At 40.9% G+C, this 19,531-nt stretch overlaps 3 protein-coding genes across 3 annotated transcripts; 1 reads left to right on the top strand and 2 right to left on the bottom strand.

Annotated features, from left to right (window-relative positions):
- Positions 1-612: 612 nt before the first annotated feature.
- LOC142520433 (uncharacterized) lies at positions 613-6,213 on the top strand. Its single transcript, XM_075623409.1, has 3 exons — positions 613-2,733; positions 3,388-3,939; positions 4,120-6,213. Exons 1-3 carry the CDS (start codon positions 613-615, stop codon positions 6,211-6,213), a joined length of 4,767 nt encoding a protein of 1,588 aa, XP_075479524.1.
- Positions 6,214-14,312: 8,099 nt separating this feature from the next.
- On the bottom strand, positions 14,313-16,287 carry LOC142520566 (glucan endo-1,3-beta-glucosidase 14-like). Its single transcript, XM_075623600.1, has 3 exons — positions 15,766-16,287; positions 14,655-15,691; positions 14,313-14,571 (listed from the first exon to the last, which is right to left on the bottom strand). Exons 1-3 carry the CDS (start codon positions 15,863-15,865, stop codon positions 14,488-14,490), a joined length of 1,221 nt encoding a protein of 406 aa, XP_075479715.1. The 5' UTR covers positions 15,866-16,287; the 3' UTR covers positions 14,313-14,487.
- Positions 16,288-16,409: 122 nt separating this feature from the next.
- Positions 16,410-18,533, bottom strand: LOC142520567 (uncharacterized). Its single transcript, XM_075623601.1, has 3 exons — positions 18,311-18,533; positions 18,141-18,234; positions 16,410-17,384 (listed from the first exon to the last, which is right to left on the bottom strand). Exons 2-3 carry the CDS (start codon positions 18,216-18,218, stop codon positions 16,602-16,604), a joined length of 861 nt encoding a protein of 286 aa, XP_075479716.1. The 5' UTR covers positions 18,219-18,234; positions 18,311-18,533; the 3' UTR covers positions 16,410-16,601.
- Positions 18,534-19,531: the final 998 nt, after the last annotated feature.

Genomic DNA, 19,531 nt, shown 5'->3' with positions numbered 1-19,531 from the left:
AATCCCGAGGAATACCTCACCATGATCATTTCGATATGAGTGAAGTATTTAATGCCGCCGATCAACAGTGTTTATAGCCGATTTATCTCTGACATTATTACAAGTGGTCAATAAATCAAGTGGCCTGGATGTGACAAGTGTGCGATTTGACATTTCAGAACAATAGGGTATAATCAGTCACCCTATTATAATTAATGCTCTCACACGAAGAACGAGGTCATCATTGAATCCTCTACTATAAATATCAGTTTTTTTACTTGCATTTACTATCTTTTCAGATATTAATTCACATTTAATACTCTCATTTGCTACACAACAATTATCACAGCCATCACTTGGCTACATTGGTTTTGTTGCTCGAGTGCCCTGCTGACTTAAGCATCGGAGTGGCCACACCAGACTCCCCTCCGGCGTCCATTCACGTGATTATTTTTTTATTCGCAGATCCTTCAAGGAGATCGAGAGTTTACAATCCAAGTCCAGCGTCTAACTCCTATTTCCTCCAATATCCTGATAGTTTACCCGGCAGAGTTCCTGACCCGACTCGTCCGTTTCGCCCGGGTTGCATCATTGGCGCCGTCTGTGGGAAATTGTGAGTTCTAAGACGTTGATATGGCTCCTACCAGTAGAACAGCAAATCAAAACAACACTCATGTTCAAGGAGAAAACAACACTCGTATCTCTGGTGCTGATGGTTCTCCCCCTAATGGTCCTCAGCCTACCATTAATTTAACCCCCGAGGAGTTACAGAAGATTATAACTGATGCTGTTAAGATGTCCACGGCAAAGAAGGCCACTTCTGACCATGCCAGTTATCCCGAGCAACAACATGAACAGCCGCGAAGGGAAGAGGAGGGGGAATCAAGCGCGGGTTCTAAGTCTCCCACTGTTGCGGAAGAATTGGAAGAATTGAGGAAAAAAGTGAAAGTGTTAGAAGGGCATGTTGGTTCTAAAGGCAGCGCTCCAGTTGCAAAAGGTTGCCCATTTTCTGACATCATTGTTCGGGAACCATTACCCGGGCATTTCAAGTCGGCTAAAATCAAGGACTACGATGGGAGTTCTGACCCCGAAGAGCACCTTGCTCGTTTCGAAAACATGGCTATGTTGCATTGTTATGGGGACCAAATTAAATGCAAAGTGTTTTTAACCACTCTGATTGACTCGGCACAAAGGTGGTTCGAGGGTTTAGCTCCTCAGAGTATTCTCTCTTTCGAAGATTTTCAGAAGATGTTCTTACATCAGTTTAGTAGTAGCAAGAAATATAAAAGAACCGCATTTAGCCTATTCGAGGTAAAGCAGCGCTCGGAGGAAACTCTAAGAGCTTATATCAAAAGATTCAACCGAGTAGCCTTAGACGTACCTGCTTGCGCGCCCGAGACAAAAACTATTGCTTTCACGCAAGGATTGCTAGAAGGGGATTTCTTCCGCTCCCTCACCAAAAAACTACCCGGAGATTTCGAAGACCTTTTGTCCCGGGCAGAAAAGTACATCAATATGGAAGAAGCCCAGCACCAGAAGAGAGAAGCATTGAAGAGAGCAAGGGGAGACCGAGCTGTCAGGCCTGAGGAAAGAAGTAACAAGGGGAATGGTTCCGGGCATCTTTCTCATGTTCCCTTGAGAAATGCCCGGGATATGGAAGTTCAAGAATGCAGCTCGGATGTGGCCCCACTCTCTAATCTCACAGTCCGGCCGGTCCGATCAAAAAAGGTCAGATATTGCACCCTACATAAAGAATGCTCCCACAACACGAATGAATGTCGATCCCTAAGGAAGGGGTTTAAGAAGTACACTGAGCCGGAATCTCGCCCTACTCGGGAGGAGCCCAGGTCGCCGCCCTGGGTATCACGACGACCTGGACCGAATGTTCCTAGGAGATCGGCTGACATCCCCAGTGGAAGCAGGAGAACAGAAGGGAACTTTAGGGAAGAAAAAAGCAGACAAGTGGAACGAAAAGACCTTTCCCCTATCCGGGGAGTGATCAAAATGATTTCGGGAGGATCTACTGATGGTGATTCCAACCGAGCCAGGAAAGCAAGGGGTAGAAGAGTGTGCTTAGAAGTTGATGGGAGGGATCGAAGTGAGCCGGTTATTAGTTTTGGCCCGGAAGACCTCAGAGGAGTCAGCCTACCTCATAATGATGCTCTGGTTATTCAGGCCCGGGTCGCTAATTATGACGTGTTGAGAGTTTTTGTGGATAATGGGAGTTCTGTTAATGTTATTTTCAAGGAAGCCCTGGTCCAGATGGATTTACATGAATATCCGCTGGAAGTAGTTGCGACTGCTCTGTTCGGCTTTGCCGGTCATGCTGTGTACCCTGAAGGGGAAATCACTCTACCCCTAACACTTGGAAGTGGAGATTTGAGGAAGACAGTTATGACAGTTTTCACCATAGTAGATGCCCCATCTTCGTATAACGTAATCCTTGGAAGGCCAGCTATGAACGAGATGAGAGCTGTAGCCTCCACTTATCACCAGAAGATCAAGTTCCCGATACGAGGGCAGGTGGGAGAGGTTAAGGGAGACCAACCCTCATCCCGGAAATGCTATGGTGAAACAATCCGAGTAGATCAGAAAAGGATGAAAAGGGAGGACAGGGGAAAGAAAGTGGCTCAGGGAGCAAAGGAGGTAGAAGGGAATGAAGTAAATTTTGTTGCAGAAGAAGAGCAAGAGGTGGTCGAAATAAAACCCGGAAAAAGTATCCGAGTGGCCCGAGACCTGGAAGACTCCACCCGGGTAAAACTCCTACCATGTTTAAGAGCTAATATCTCTATTTTTGCATGGTCCCAACAGGAACTTGTGGGAATATCACCCAAAGTAGCCGAGCACAAATTAAACATCATCCCTGGATCCCGACCTATAAAACAGAAGAAAAGGCACTTTGGGCTAGGGGTGGGAAAAAATACCGAAATACCGAAAAACCGTACCGAAAAAATATCGAACTTACCGAAAAAATCGGTATACCGAAAATTTCGGTACGGGATACCGAAATACCGAAAATAATTTTTTATTATTATTATTTTTTAAATTTAAGTTCGGTATACCGTGTAAATTTCGGTATACCGACAATTTTTTCGGTATACCGATAAAGTTTTCGGTGTCGGTACGGTACCAGTATGAATTTTTTTCATACCGAAAATTCGGTATACCGAATGTGCGGTATACCAAATTTCCGGTATCGGTATCGGTATGGAAAAATTCCATACCGATATTTTCGGTACGGTATACGGTACCGTAGTTCGGTACGGTATACCGTACCGTACCAACCCCTACTTTGGGCCCGAAAAAGACAAAATCATAGAAGAACAGGTGAAGGAAATGTTGGGAGCCGGCCACATCAGGGAAGTCCAATTTCCCACATGGCTCTCTAATGTGGTCCTTGTTCCTAAGGCCACAGGGAAGTGGAGAATGTGTGTAGATTTTCGGGATCTGAACAAAGCTTGCCCGAAGGATTGTTACCCACTTCCTCGAATCGATCAGTTGGTGGATTCAACTTCCGGCTTTGAGTTACTAAGTTTCATGGATGCATATCAGGGTTATCACCAAATCCCCATGGCCCGAGAAGATCAAGATAAGGCCAGCTTCATCACTTTTGGGGGCACCTTTTGCTATGTGGTCATGCCATTTGGATTAAAGAATGCCGGGGCCACATATCAACGCCTAATGAGTCAAGTCTTCCAAAAGCAGATAGGCAGGAATATTGAGGTTTATGTGGATGATATCTTGATTAAGACTCGAGAAATGTCTTGTTTTATTGCTGATCTGACAGAGACTTTTGCCACGTTGGAAAAGTATGAGATTAAGCTCAACCCGGCCAAATGTGTGTTCGGGGTCAAGAGTGGAAAGTTTCTGGGTTTCATGGTTACAGACAGAGGAATTGAAGTCAACCCGGAAAAGATAAAAGCTTTGATTGACATGCCCTCCCCTCAATCTACCCGGGACGTACATAAATTGACCGGGAGGATTGCTGCTTTGTCCCGATTCATCTCTCGATCTGCTCACCGGAGCTATCCTTTTTTTCAAATCCTCAGAAAGGCCCAGAAGTTTGGTTGAAATGAAGGGTGCGAACAAGCTTTCCAAGACTTGAAAAAACACTTATCCGAGTTACCTGTTTTGGTAAAGCCGGAGCCGGGGGAAAAGTTGTGGATTTATTTGTCTGCCACTGAACATGCTGTCAGTTCTGTTCTCATCAAGAAAGAAGGGACAGATCAGAGGCCCGTGTATTATGTTAGTCACGCCCTCCGAGGAGCAGAGTTGAAATATAGTGAAATGGAAAAAATAGCTCTAGCCTTGGTAATGACTGCCCGAAAATTAAGGCCATACTTTTTGTCTCATCCGATAGTGGTCCTCACCAATTCCCCACTCGGAAGAATAATGACACATTCGGAAGTCTTAGGAAGATTGGTGAAATGGACAATAGAGCTGGGGGAATACGACATTGAGTATCAACCCCGGACCGCCATCAAAGCTCAGGCTCTGACAGACTTCTTGATAGAAATGATCCAACCGACAGAGGAGGAGGTATGGAGAGTCTTCGTTGATGGCGCTTCAAATCTATCCGGATGCGGAGTTGGAATGGTCATAGTAGCCCCATTCGGAGAAAAGATAAAATTGGCCCTGAGAATCGATTCCCGGATTACAAATAACGAAGCTGAATATGAAGCTGTTTTGTCAGGATTAAAAGCCGCCCAAGAAGTCGGAGCCTCCCGAGTAATTATTTACTCTGATTCTCAGTTAGTGGCACAACAAATTAAGGGTGCTTACGAGGCCAAAGATGAAAAAATGCTCAAATACTTGAAACTCATAGCAGCCCGAGCTACCTCTTTTACCGACTGGAGCATCGAGCAAATCCCCCGGGAAGAGAATGAGGAAGCTGATAGTCTGGCAAAGTTAGCTGCTTCTATGTCCGAAGTAAGTACCCGGGAAATCATGTGTTTTACCCGATTGGTACTATCTGTTGATGAGGCATCACCTACCCAGATAAATTCATGGATGACTCCCCTGATTGAATACATAGTCCATGCCAAGCTTCCGATTGACCGAGTTCAGGCTTTAAAGATAAAGAAGCAAGCACTCAGGTTCACTCTATTGAACAACACTCTTTACAGGCGATTATACATAGGTCCTCTATTGAAATGTATCTCAGAAAGCAAAGTAGAATACATCCTCCGGGAAATTCATGAAGGATGCTGTGGAGAACACTTGGGAGGGATGGCCCTGTCTCGGAAAGCCTTATTAGTAGGATTTTGGTGGCCCCGGATGGATCAAGATGCCGTCAAACTAGTCCAAAAATGCCAGGGTTGCCAACACCATTCCAATTTTCACCATCGCCCAACTGCAAGTATGCAACCAATCTCCGCCTCATGCCCTTTCGATCAATGGGGTCTAGATATAGTGGGCCCCTTCCCCATGGCCCGGGCACAAAAAAGATTTCTTCTAGTGGCTATTGATTATTTCTCCAAGTGGGTGGAAGCTAAGCCATTAGCCAGAATTACTGAAGACAAAGTTATGAAATTTCTTTGGAAAAACATTGTTTGCAGATACGGCATCCCTAGGAAGCTAATTTCCGACAATGGAAGACAATTCCAGGGAAAAAAGATTACCTCCTGGTGTCATGAAATGAAGATTATTCAATCCTTTACCTCAGTAGCCTACCCTCAGGCTAATGGCCAGACGGAAGTAACTAACAGGATCCTCGTGCAAGCACTGAAGGCCCGGCTCCATGGGAAAGGAAAAGATTGGGTGGAGGAATTGCCAAGTGTCTTATGGGCTTACCGAACTACTCCTCGATCATCTACTCGGGAAACACCCTATAGCCTGGTATACGGATCAGAAGCAGTCCTGCCAGTGGAAATCGGGCAATCTTCTATTCGGATAGAGTCCTACCCAAATCACAATGATCAGTCCCGGGCCATTGAACTTGATCTGGTTGAAGAAAGGCGAGACAGAGCTAACATTCGAATGGAAGCTTATCGTAGCCGGGTAATGAAATCCTATAATAAGAATGTTCGGGCGCGAAATTTTCAGATAGGGGACTTAGTCATGAAAAAGGTGAAACCGGTGGGCGATGTAGGGAAATTGGAAGCAAAATGGGAAGGACCCTTCAAAATAATTCAAAGAATCAGTTCTGGTGCAGCTTATTATCTTGAAGATTTTCTGGGGCAAACTCTCAAGAGGCCATGGAATGCTTTTCATTTAAAAAGATATTATGTGTAGAAGATACTTGTACCTACTGATTTCTACATCAAATAAAAAGATTGTTCGAGAAAGCGTTTAAATACTTTCAAGTCCAGGGACCCGTACCCTGGCCCGGTGGACCCGTACCCCGGTTATACTTTCAAATCAAGGAATATCGGGGAAGCCGTTATCAAATGCGATGAAAAGATCTCATTAACAAAGAAGATATTTACAAAGTGCCCGAAACCCAGGAGTAAAAAAAAAATAATAAAACTATTTTTATTTGGGATCCTGCTCCTTGTTCTGCTCCTCCTCCTCGTCTGGGAGAGAGGCTGCTGCCTTCTGTAATGCCCGAGATTGTATGTGGATAATATGAAAAGATGAAGTGTTGCTTGAAGGAAGAGACCGCACCCGCGCCCCTTCTGATGCCGCACCCACGGTGCATGGACAGAAAATTGGTCATTTTACAGTAGGGTCACCGCACCCGCGGTCCAAGACAGAGTGCACCCGCGGTTGATGGACAGAGAGTTGGGAATTAATTATAGAAATGACACCGCACCCGCGGTGCTAACGTCACCGCACCCGCGGTCTTATATGTACCGCAACCCGCGGTCGTCGAATTTCAGAAAATGAAAGGCATGCCGTGGGCACAGCGCACCCGCGGTGAAGAGTGACCGCACCCGCGGTGCTGCATGCGAGAAATCCACCTTTGAATTCCATGAAGACACATGGCATATATATATATATATATATATATATATATATATATATATATATATAATTGTGCTGAGTCTTCACTTTCACCATTTCCATCAGCTGAAAACGTGAGAGAGTGGGGAGAAGCTTCAACTCCTTATGCTTTAAGGTTGTGATTTTGAAAGAATTACATATCCAAACTTTAATCCAAGTTGAGATTCTTGTTCCTCTTGACAAGGGCTCCAAAAGGGTATACTTTCTATATCTTTTCAGCATGTTTTGAAGTTAACATGTGGAGGAAATTCAGATATGTATGTGATTATATGTTCTTGAGATTATAGATGTCGTAGAATCGTAAACGGATCGGTTATTGGATGTCGTATGCAATTTGTACGGAATTCCAGCTTACATGTGCATGAGATTATGCAGATTTTCAGAGTTTGAAATGGGTATGGTATTGACTATGAGTTGAGGATATATATGTTAAGATTTGAATTGATCGGTATCAAGAAACTATGCCATTATACCGTCGAATTGTATCAAGATTTGATATTGAACCGTACTAGTATTAGTTTGAGTTGTGATTTGATATTGTGCATCTCAACATTGTCATTTCAGATTTGATAGTGACAGATTCGTCATCGAGACTTCGACATCGACAGACATTGTGCGACGAAAGGTATAATGCATGTTTTGTTTGGGGAAGACACAACTCAAATAAGATTCAATTTGAGTTTCCCAACAAAACCACATACTAGATTAGTTGCTTGTCTTTTGACATGATTATGATTTGTTTATGGATTGTATTCAAATCTTTTGATATGATTATGCATTTATAGATTTATATTCATGCATTTGAGATAGGAGAGTCATTGGCAGATTTGCCAAACGTCTAGACGTTCGGTGTATCGACGCATAGGAGCAGACATCCTCCGATTGTAGACATTCGATACAGACATGACCGAAGTCTAGGAATAAGACGTACAGTTACCCCGATTGGGAGGGTAGGTGACAGACAGTGACGTCTTATTCACACCGGGATCCCTAGAGTAGAGTCGATTCGAGTCAAGACATGATTTGATTTGAGTTGCATGTTTAGATAGATCGGTTTCATAGACTATGGAGCCATTGTTATTGCTTTCATGCATGATTTATGATTTCGTATCAGCATGTATACATGTTTTATACTGGGATTCATTCTCACCGGAGTTTCCGGCTGTTGTTATGTCTGTATGTGTGCATAACAACAGGTGGAGCAGGATCAGGGTCGCGACAGAGATGAGAGATCAAGATAGCGTGGTGACTACGGGCGCAGAAGATCACTAGTGATGTTGTACTAGATTTGTACTACTCGTAGTGTATGATTTGTATTAAACCCTAGTGATGTGTTGGTAGTAAAACATGACATGTATATTATATGTGTTGTAATTAAATAAAGAAAGATATTATGTTTAGTGTTTACATTTGAATTAATGTTAAAAAGCGAAAATTTGACCCACATTTTGAATAAAGATCCAATTAATCCCAAATAGAATTGAGTTAGAGCCCGGGTCCCCACACCTTCTCTAAATCTGGAAAATCTTCCCGGTCAGCTGGGACCAAACCCGCCTCCTCGAATTGTTCCAGGCACTTGTTGAAGCCCTGTTCAAAGTACGGGAAGGCTTTCTTAGCCAACATCAGCTTAAACTCAGGAGATTTTAAAAAGTTGGTCATCTGCTCCTCCTGAGCAGTCTTAAGAAGAGATACGGTAGCCTGGAGACCATCAGCTCGAGCACGGGAGGACTCGGCTTCCTTCCTTAACGCTTGTGTCTCTGCTCGGGCCACTGTCAGCTCCGCCCGTATCAAATCCATTTGTTGCTCCCAGACAGCCCTCTCCCGAGCCAACACATGCTCGTGAAGCTCGCTCAAACGGTCCACCTCCTCTCGGAGTTTAGCATGCGTCTCCTAGGCCGAGGTAGCCCGAGCATTGGCCCCTTTAGATACGTTAGCTACTCGCTCGTAAGAATGTACGAGCATCTGCAGGCCCTGAAAATATTGTTCAAACTTGGGGATAAAGCGAGAAAAGAGAAAGAAAGGGAGAGAAGAGAAAGGGGGGGGGGGGGGGTTACAATTTCCTGAACTTACAGAAAAAACCCGGGACGTTCCTTCGTAGAGAAGCATGTTGGGATGGAGTCCCTGAAGGTGTGCCACCTCGTCAGGATGAAGAAGGCCCCGGATCATTTTAAGAAGGTCCGCACTGATATCTTCCCTGAAGATGTTGGGGATAACCCAAGGCCTTCCCCCAAAGGGCCCGGTAGAAGAACCTGTCATAGGAGGAGACCTGACGACCTCCTCGACGTCATCCTCTACTGCAACCACCGGCTCTTGGATGGCTTTCCTCTTTCGTTGATTAAGAGGAGCTGGATCCTCTTCTGTAGTTGGGACGGTGGATTCTTCTGGGGGAAGAATGGGTTCCTCACGAACCATCATTTCTGCTTCGTCCCTCTGACCTTCAGTTTCCCGGGCTTCAGCCAATGCCCGGGCTTGGCGTTCTTCCTCCTCTTGAGTTTACCGAGCTTTTTTCTCAGCCCGGGCTCTTTTTTGTTCGGCTTTTCTCTTAGCCGCGGCCTCCTGGAAACTCGCCCTGATCATGTCCTCGGCTGCATTACAAAAACAGCATGTCAGATAACCAAGCAAGTGAAGGATACATAAAGGGAAATAATGGTAAGATAATACTTTACCAGCCTGCGACCCGGGGTGACTGAACTCATCTATTATCTTGTCCACGGGGTCTTCAGGCCGGGACCCAATCCCATAATGAATCAAGTTGTCCCCCCCAATCAATACAGAGGAAAGATAAGATTGTTTTCCTAAGGCCCCCCAGGCTTGGATAAAAGGGGGGAGGAGTTTGTAATCCCGGGGAAGCTCGGGTTGGGAGGGCATAGCAGAAAGAAAGCACAAAGCAGTGGTGGGGAGAGTCGGGAATTGAAGAAAGAAAAATTTTGTCTTCCATCCCTTCAAAGAGGAAGGGATATTAGTTAAGAACCGGTAATGCATCCGGGCCATAAAAGAAAAGACCTCATCATTAAACCGACAAGAATAAAAATAATGAAAAATTGAAGAATTGATGAGAATTTGTTTCATACGGAACAGTACAAAAGTAGCAGCCATAATACGAAAAGCATTAGGATGGAGGTAGTTGAGGGGAAGGTTGAAAAATCGGGCAACTCCGTCAAAGAAATGGTGTACCGGGAAGCGGAGACCACTCTTGAGCTGCTCAAGAAAGAAAGCATGATAGCCGGGGGGAGGGGTATCTGGGTGATCGTTCGGTCCGGGAATTTTGATGTCATAAGTAGAAGGGATGGAGCCCAAAGATTTCAACTCCTCTATACTACCCGGGCGAAGGGTAGAAGTCACAGTGGAAAACCATGGGAGACTTGTGGCCTTCTCTTTTCCCTTGCCCTGAGTACCAGCAGGCCGAGAAGAAGAAGTTTTGGATTTTTTAAGGGGACGAGAATGGGAAATGGGAATGCCTACTGGAAGGCGAACGGAGGTCTCAGAAGGGGTCGGGGAGTTATCCTCTGATCGGCCCCTGACATTTTTGCCGGACGTGGAAAATGTGGAGTTTGACATAATGAAAAGGGTAAATGAGGAAAGGAGACTTACTAGGAAGAAATGGAGATGGAGACCGGTTGTCGATGAACGGAAAGATCGCCGGAATAACACCCACGTGACGGAAAAGCTCGAGAAAAGAATTTGGCAGAGCTTCGCTACAAGGGAATTTGCAAGTGAATGCTGAAAACAAGTCATATACTATATATAGGGGAAGAGGGTGATCTATACCGTTGATCTAAAGCAGATCGAACGGACCAGATCAGCCTCGAAAATTGAGCAGCATCATTGGGCGGGATATTTGAAAAGGCGTGAGCACAAATCGAGAAATTATAGTCATTCACTTGCTTGGAATACGGACAGTTCCTGACAGCTTGCCAGAGGGGGATGCGTCGTTCTGACATCGCATTAAATGATCAGGGAAGACGAAGTCCCGGCGTATTATCCTAAGCCCGGGTGGCACGAAGCCCCGGCGTATTATCCTAAGCCCGGGTGATACGAAGTCCCGGCGTATTATCTTAAGCACGGGTGGCACGAGGATCCTGCGATCAATTAATAGCTTATGGTTTTCTTGTTTATTGATTTTTAATCTATGCCGGCTTGTTCACAAAAGATATAAAGTAGCAAGATACATTAAAATTTTTATTAAGGAAATGGTCGGCGTCTTATTACAGCTATTCTAGAAGATACATAATCTTGCCATTCATTCATCCAATCAGTCAACTCTTGAAAATAGAGATTGGTGAAGGACTCGGCGGTTGAAATCTTGTTCAAATGATGACACTCCTTCCACAGCATAGCATGCAACAGAGCTTGGTCGGTGGCTAGGTCTGCAGGTCGAGCTATTTCAAACTCTCGCCTATATTTCCTCGCCACTGCTCTCTGTGCACGAGTAAGAGCCAGGCCATTCTGGTAAGCGATGGTAATATCTTGAATCTTGTACCAAGTAGACATAACATTTACCTCGATATACTCTTCGACAGTTCTTTTTAGATTCTCCGTGTAAGGACGTAGCTCGGCTGGTATTTGGCTATGTGCACCAATGGAAGAGACTGTACTGCTGCAGACACTGGAATCACTTGAGCTCGACATGATGAACTAATACTCATTTCATCCATATCGTCTTATTTATAGGAAGGTGACATTTAATGTTGAAGAAGGTAAAGAGGCCCTAGGCAGTCGAAGCGCCTTCCTATTTACCCAAAAAGAAAGTTGATCACCATCATTAACTGAATACACAAACGGTCAGGATTAGTCTTGAATATAGAGCAGAATAGACGGAAAAACATACACGAATATCTAGGTGTTATAACCTTAGAATATGAAACGATTTTCGTCGACATAAATAAGCATGCATCATAATAATCCTTATGGATTGACCGGTTACACTAACCAACGAAGCATATTAGTCCGGGAAACGCAAGGTCCCGGTACTATCTACAGGCTCGAATAATGTGAGGCCCCGGTATATTCTTATAAGCCCGGATGGTACGAAGACCCGACATTTGATTTCGAGACCAGGATACTATTGTTTATTGGTTATTTGTACCTATTTGCGTGCAGGAGATAAAGAAACATAAGACACGATAATTAATAATTTTTTATTATTAAAGAAAGATCCGGCGAACTGTTACATTATCCATTATTGAAGATACAGAAATTTGCCATTCAGTTAGCCAGTCGGTCAATTCATGAATCCGAAGATTGATGAAGGATTCAGCAGTTAAGATCTTTTCCAATTGATGCCATTCTTTCCGCAGCATCATGTGTAACAGAACCTGGTCGGTAGCCAGATCTGTAACTCTACCCACTTCAAATTCCCGGGTGTACTTCCTTGCTCTTGCTCTCTGTGCTCGAGTAGGAGCCAAACCGTTCCGGTAGGTATCATTCAGGTCTTGAACCTTGTACCAGGTAGACATGACCTTCACCCAGATTAATTCTTCAATCGTCTTCTTCAAATCCTCCAGATGAGAACGCATTGCGTTGGTTACTAAGACGTGTGTGCTACTGCAATTAGTGGAGTCACTTGAAGACATGTTGAACGGATGTTCACCTTTCATTTCTATTCTCTTATTTATAGGCACATTACATTTAATGGAGGCACCTCGTAAATGGTATCGGGTAAGCCGAGAGGACATTCACGGTTATCGAAGCATCATTCTTATCCATCTCAAAATATGGAACGTTTTTCGACAGAAATTTAATATTGATACATGCGTCATTATGATTCTACATCATAGCCCGGGAGGTTTGAGGCCCCGGCATCTTATTCTGTAGCACGAGGAATTTTAGCTCCCGGCATCTCAGTTAGGAGATTTATTTTATTCAGTTCCTAGTACAAATACAATATCTAGAAAAACTGAAATTCTCGACAGAATTAGAAATGGACAAGCATTTTTATTCCGGAAAGGGTGCTGGGAAAGTAACGGAAATATAAAACAAAAATAACTTTTATTCAGAAAAAGAAATTCTTGCGGACTACATCATAATATGCTTCCTCTACAAACATCATCCACAGGGTCATCCAGCTCTTTACTTCTCCAGTAGACGATTTGAGGAAGCTGTCGGAGTCGACAATGTCCGTCAGAATTTTCCTTTCCTTGTAGAGCATCAACTCGTAGACATATTCTTCCTTGAAGAGATCAGCTGTCTCAGAAACGTGCAGAAGTTCCCGATACTCCTTCAGCTTTACCACCAGTCTAGGAGTATTAGCTTCCCCAGTCTCGTAGAGAAACTTCAATCTCTGAAGCTTTTCCCAGTAGTGGATAATTTTAATATTCTTTTAATATTTTTAATAAAAAATATATTTTTATTAAAAAAAGCTATTCTTTTAATATTTTTGTGTAAGAATTATGTATGAAGAAAATATTATTTCTCTGATGTATTTTTCATTATCGAATATCTATTCAATTTTTATGTAATATTATTTTCAAAATTTCTTATTTTACAATTTTCTATTAAAGATTTTTTAAATTGCAAAATTATGATAACTGATTTTAGAAGTGAAACTAAGAAAAGATTTAGTCTGATTTTGATTCTACTGTTCTTGAGAACCATAGTCAGGTTTAGCTTTAGACATTTAATAGTTTAAATATTAATCAATCTTAGTAGATATTTTAAATATCACCAAATTTTTGTGTAATGAATTTATAAATTTGTTGTATTGATAATCTTTTTCAAAAGTGCTACTAAAATCTTTACTTTTCTTACTATAGTCAAACTCTCCAAATTTTTCTAAGAGCTTCATATTTTATGAGATTATTAACATATTGACATTCATAATTATTGATATAAATTCTTCTGATAAAGTTATTAAATTATTTACTTTCAATTCTTTGTTTAAAAATCCATAAAATATGTTAGTATTAAACTTCACATTATCATATTATTTTATATTTATCATGTTATTCTACTATTGGACATATAGTTAAAAAAATTTTTATATATCTTCTTGTAATACTATAATTTATTTATTATTTAATTAGAAATTGCACTAAAATATAATTACAAAATTATAATAAAAGCATTAAAAAAATGTACAGAGAAAATTAAAAGAATAAAACATTTAAATGTAGTATAAAGATCAATTATTTGATAAATTTAATATAGGAATTACATTTTATTATTGAAATAGTATAAATTACTAAAATCAATGTACGTTGTAATGACAATTTATTAATATTTGTTACAATTTTACGTATATATCCTTATATGATTTTTTGAATTCATATTAATAAAAAAGACATTTGTGTCTTTTCACAATTGGAAAACAAATGAGTGATCCACATTTTTATATATATATATATATATATATATATATATATATATATATATATATATATAAGATTTGTTTTCATTCAATCACACTGGTATGCTTTGTACAAGATGAACCAACTTCCATGCATGATGAATCAAACTAAAATCCCCTTTTGGAATCAACGTAAGCAAAATGAACGAAACAAATGAATTTGAATGTGAATAACTCGGCTGGCAACCGCCTGATTTCTTCCAACTTTTAGCTAACAATCAGGAGATCATAATAAGCACAACTGCTGCACAGATTGCCCGAATAGACAGCCGCTGGAGTCCACACCAGTTTTGTCCATTCACCTGAGAATTAATGCAGAGTTGGCTATTTTTGGGAAAGTAATTTGCAAGAGCGGAAACAAGAATAGTTTCTGTACTTTTCATACCTTGATGGATCCAAGAATGGAGAAACCGGAACTTGGAACGAGTCCTGTGAATCCGATGTCATATGAAATGCTTCCATCAGCCTTGAACAACCCAAAATTCCTTTCTGAAGTCGGTCCTGGCTTCGAGTTCTCGTTAAACAAGGCAAATATATAAGCCTTAACCACCATCTTTGGCCTATATGGAGTCCCTTTCTTTTTCAAAAGTTTCTTCCGTAAATTACGATTATAAGTCCTAGCATTTTTTAGATTAGCTCCCACTTCATTTTCATCTCCTTTTGAAGCCCAACCGGTCTCAGAAACTATCACTTCCATTTTACTAAAACCAACCTTTTCCAACGCAGCGTAAGCTGCGTCTATCTGAGCCTCAAACATGTTGTCGTAATGAAGTTTAGTTCTAGCATCGTAAATCCCGGGGTTCGGCTCAAAAAGAGCGTAGTTCAAATCGATATGTGATGGATCACTAATATAGGCTAGAAATGGATAGGCATTGACGTAAAAAGGAGTGTTAATTTGTGAGAAGAATTGAAGGAGTGGCCCCAGGTAGGGAAGTAGAGTCTCCTTAAACGCCCCGGCCGAGGGTGGGAATGAAATGGCGAAAATGCCCTCAGAATGCGGGCTCGACACTTCTACTTTATTAGCTAATTGGAGACGATCAAGGGCACCATAGACATTCCTCACGGCAGGCACAAGAACCTCCCATAGTTCTGTATCAGCACCTCCTAAGACCTCGTTTCCAACAGCAATACCAGTTATAAGTGTGTCTGGAAGAAAGGGCTCCACGTTCTCTTTTACCCATGCTATCGCATGGTCTAGGCCTATGCTCATGTCTCTCAAAGATTCATTCGGTAGGCCAACGATTATTTCGATTCCGGACCCTTTAAATGCCCTCAAAACTCCGTGATCAGGGTCATAGATTCTGATGTTCTTGATCTTGGCCGCTTTTAAGAGGGTCACAACACTTTCTGGTGGTGGAAGATTGTCCGCTATCCTGCCGTAATTTACTCCATATGTACCAGTAAAAGCATGAACTGCCAAACCTGAGAAAAGCAACAGAAATAAAATCAGCTTTACAAACGGAAAAAGTACAATCGCAATCTGAGATATTGTATACCTTCTGGTGAGAGAACTCTCGAGAGCATAATGAACCAGAAGAAGAGCAAAAGGAAGTTCATCGCCTTGAAACGAGGAATAATTATAAAGGGACGATGCATTTGTAGGTGTAGGGACACTAAGCAATATGAATATGACAGCTTCAACTCCGACTCTGGCAACAGAAGCAGTTTCTTGTAAGATGCAATGTTTTCTCTGCGGCCATGCCATTGTCAATGATGATAGACGAAAACATAAAAGATTCCTAACCTTAATCTAAAGATGAGCAAATATTTGGGATTTCTGGAGGGAAAACGTTGTTCAGCTTTGTGGGATTGGAATGAGATTCCTAACTTTTCATTACCTCCCATGCTTTTTTATTCTTGAATCTTAATCCTTATATTTCAATCTCTTTTTGGAGGGACAAAATTTCTTTCTTGTAGGTCAATGGTCAGAGCCCCTGTGCCTGGACGCTGCCAACGAATTGGTTAGATGCGAGAATCACCCTCCACTTAAATATCAGTTATTTTAGTTGGTGTTCCATCACACGTTGTCCCTGTTGCGGTGTCACAGGACACAACGCGCAAACAACGAACATCACAAAGTGCAACATATATCTAACTTAATGTTCTCACATGAGACGAACATAGCAATAACATTCAAGTATAGTGTCAAATAAACAAGTCCCTCCATTAACAAAGAGAAGCTATAACGTCAAATACAATACACAGCTGACTCCCTAACTAAAAACAAATGTAACCCAGCCTAATTATTACAAATCAAAAGTACGTTCGCCCAGTTTGATGATGTCAGAAATAGTTACAACAAAACTTAATGACCGGTAAATATCGTTCGTGTTCAACAACTAATAGGAGTCGAAGAAGAATGATGTGGAGCTAAGGTTGGTTGATTCACCTTGCCATTCTCCATAACATCTCCTTTCATATTCTTTTCTTGCTCCTCCACCTGCATCTCAGTTATGTCTCTGTTTTCCTCTATGGCGTCGGCATATCCACCAGATGCAGGTGCCACTCCATTGGCGAAAACTGTTTGAGCTCCATCAAGGCCCGAATGCGGATTGTCAACAGGTCCAGATATCTGTTTGTCTTCGGCCTTGTCTTTCAAGGTTGAACTTTCTTCAATCCCATTAACTTTTTCATCTATCACAGCCTTGTCATCCTTTGCAGGGGTTTTATCATGTATCCCAACATCAGTCACAGCATTCTCCTGTGGGACGTCCTCTTGCAATTTTTCACCTTCACACTTGTCCTCAGTTTCCTTGTTATCTTCGACTTTCTTCTCATTGGATTCACCACCTGGGATTTCAATTTCTTTCTTCCCTTCAGTTTCTTCTTTGTCTGCATCCATCTTTTTATCTTTCTTGGCAAGGGACGATCGTCTGCCGCGTTTTGTTGGTGGCTCACTTTCTTTAGATGGAGGAGTTGCCTTGACCTTCTCACTGATCCTTGTTGATCTTCTTGGAGTTTCACCAGTGCCCCAGTCAAATTCCGATATTGCAGGATTTCCAGGGTGTAATTTCAGGTACTGATCCAGCTGTTTGCGACTGTTTATCTCCTCCCCAGTGGGCGAAATAAATAGTATCTCATTTTTTTTCGGAGTGCCTCCATTTTTCAGCAAATACTGCACAGAAATAAGAAAAAAGATGGGACAGAATGGGTCAATGAAATAACAGGGTGGCATGCCCGATACCCCATTAGATAAAATCAAATTACTTACCAAGAAAATGCTTCAGTTATAATTTACAGAAAAATACACAGAAACTTTAAAGACACGCTTGCAATCTCCTGACAGTACTCGCATCACATTTTACAATAATAAGCATGATTGAGGAAAAAAAGAGCATAGATACTATCTAATAAGAAAACTCAATTATTTCCTGAAATGTGATTGCAAACAATTCCAAGAAAAGGGGAAAAAACATACACAAACAAGTTCGAAGCAGCAAGCTCACACAAACTCAAGGGTCGTGTGTGTGAGTCCTCGAGGCAGATTTGCAGAACTAAATATGATCTCAAAAACAGGAAATTATACTCGCTCCTTGTGATCTAAACCATATAAGCTACCAAAGATAATGAAAAAATCGCAAGAAGATACACAAACTCAATAATCGTTTTGGTGAATAAAAGGTTCCAAATAACTATGTCCATATCCAAAATTTAAGCTAGCGATCAACTATAAAGGTTCAACACACAGAAAAAAGAAGAAACTTTTTGAGAAATTTAACATAAAAAAACAAATTTTTGAACCGACTACTCGCTCAACATCACTTGTTTCTTTTACCAATATTTTCCATAGTAGATCACCATAAACAGCGTCCCTCACGCAAAATTCAAGCTGTAATTCAAACAACAGAAGCTAAAAATCCAAGAAAAATACCAATTTCTTCCATGAACCGGGAGCAGGGAGCTCCACCGAAACAACATCATCCTTCTGTCCAGAGTAAGCCTCCGCCATTTCTCTCCACCAAAACCTGAACACCAAAAAGGAAGCTCAAGGTACAATTCCACACGCAAAGGAAGAACCGAGCTGAGAACTTTTCCCCATACCTTTCACTCTTCCAGGAAGAAGAAGAATATGCCCCAAAACTTCACCGCCACGACGCCTTATTTCAGAGGGGATAACGCTAAAGCTACCTCGTGGGCACCCGAAGAGACTAACCGGACACGTGCGATCATTTACAGCCGTGAGATTTGACCGTTGATGTTCTTTATCTGAATCCTCCAGAAGAGCCTGCACACGTGCCCTCAGGCGGGTGGCAGTTTGAAATGGGGTTACTTTATCGTTATCTCCACTAGCCTACGTTTTAGCGATGACTTAAAATGACGCGCGATCCAATGGTTGTGGATGGTGGGATCGTAGGATGCGGTGTGTGCGATTCACGCTCGAAGGAAGAGATTGGTCGAGAGTGGTGTTTATGTATAACGTTATTGAAATGCTTTTATTAACTGAATTGGAAGGCGGATTTGGTATCCGAATCTGGATTAGGATCTATTGAATGAAGCATTCACACAATGTTTGGACGAAAAAAACATTGAAATAAAATAACATGTAATTTATAATTTGATTTGATAATTTAAAATTTCAATTATTTAAAAGTAGATCTCTTGTTAGACGATCTCATAAATTTTTATCTGTGAGACGGGTCAACCTTATCGATATTCACAATAAAAAATAATACTCTTAGGCAGCGTTTGGTACGCGTGATATGATAAGTAAATGATTAATAATTAGAGTGATTAAAAAATAAGATACATGGATTAATATTATGGTGGATAAATAACATGATGTTTGGTATGATTTTAAAACGATGGATTAATTTTGTAAATTTTATTGTAATGACCAAAATTATCCAAATACTAATTAAATATATATTCTTAAAATAATTGGATAGTTAATTAAATATTTATAATTATAATTTATATTTATTAAAATTAATTTAAATATATTTATTAGAAATAAATTTGTAAATATGTATTTATTTTAATAATTGAAATAACAATAATATTTTAAATGTTAATGTTAAATAAAATTTTAATAATAATTACAATATTATTGTTTTTCTTAAAATAATTATAAATATTTTTAAAATAATTTGATAGATAATTAAATATTTATAATTAATAATTAAAATAGTAATATTTTGAATATTAATTATAATGTTAAATAAAGTTTAGTGATATTATAATATTATTGTTTTTTTTAAATAATTATAAATATTTTTAAAATAACTAAATAGATAATTAAATATTTATAATAATAATTTATGT

Source organism: Primulina tabacum, chromosome 12 (genome assembly GCF_025594145.1).
Source record: "Primulina tabacum isolate GXHZ01 chromosome 12, ASM2559414v2, whole genome shotgun sequence".
NCBI classification, from domain to species: domain Eukaryota; kingdom Viridiplantae; phylum Streptophyta; class Magnoliopsida; order Lamiales; family Gesneriaceae; genus Primulina; species Primulina tabacum.
The sequence above is the reverse complement of the archived record's forward strand: the minus strand, read 5'-3'. Positions and strand labels throughout refer to the sequence as shown.

Excerpts from the sequence above, each read along its gene's own strand:
- LOC142520566 (XM_075623600.1), bottom strand. The coding sequence starts at position 15,865 with ATGCATCGTCCCTTTATAATTATTCCTCGTTTCAAGGCGATGAACTTC. Across the intron at positions 15,692-15,765 it reads GAGAGTTCTCTCACCAGAAG|GTTTGGCAGTTCATGCTTTT; the intron begins GTATACAATATC and ends TGCTTTTCTCAG. Across the intron at positions 14,572-14,654 it reads CCATTCTTGGATCCATCAAG|GTGAATGGACAAAACTGGTG; the intron begins GTATGAAAAGTA and ends ATTAATTCTCAG.
- LOC142520567 (XM_075623601.1), bottom strand. The coding sequence starts at position 18,218 with ATGGCGGAGGCTTACTCTGGACAGAAGGATGATGTTGTTTCGGTGGAG. Across the intron at positions 17,385-18,140 it reads CCGGTTCATGGAAGAAATTG|TATTTGCTGAAAAATGGAGG; the intron begins GTATTTTTCTTG and ends ATTTCTGTGCAG.
- LOC142520433 (XM_075623409.1), top strand. The coding sequence starts at position 613 with ATGGCTCCTACCAGTAGAACAGCAAATCAAAACAACACTCATGTTCAA. Across the intron at positions 2,734-3,387 it reads ACCTGGAAGACTCCACCCGG|GCCACAGGGAAGTGGAGAAT; the intron begins GTAAAACTCCTA and ends CTTGTTCCTAAG. Across the intron at positions 3,940-4,119 it reads CCCCTCAATCTACCCGGGAC|CCGGAGCCGGGGGAAAAGTT; the intron begins GTACATAAATTG and ends GTTTTGGTAAAG.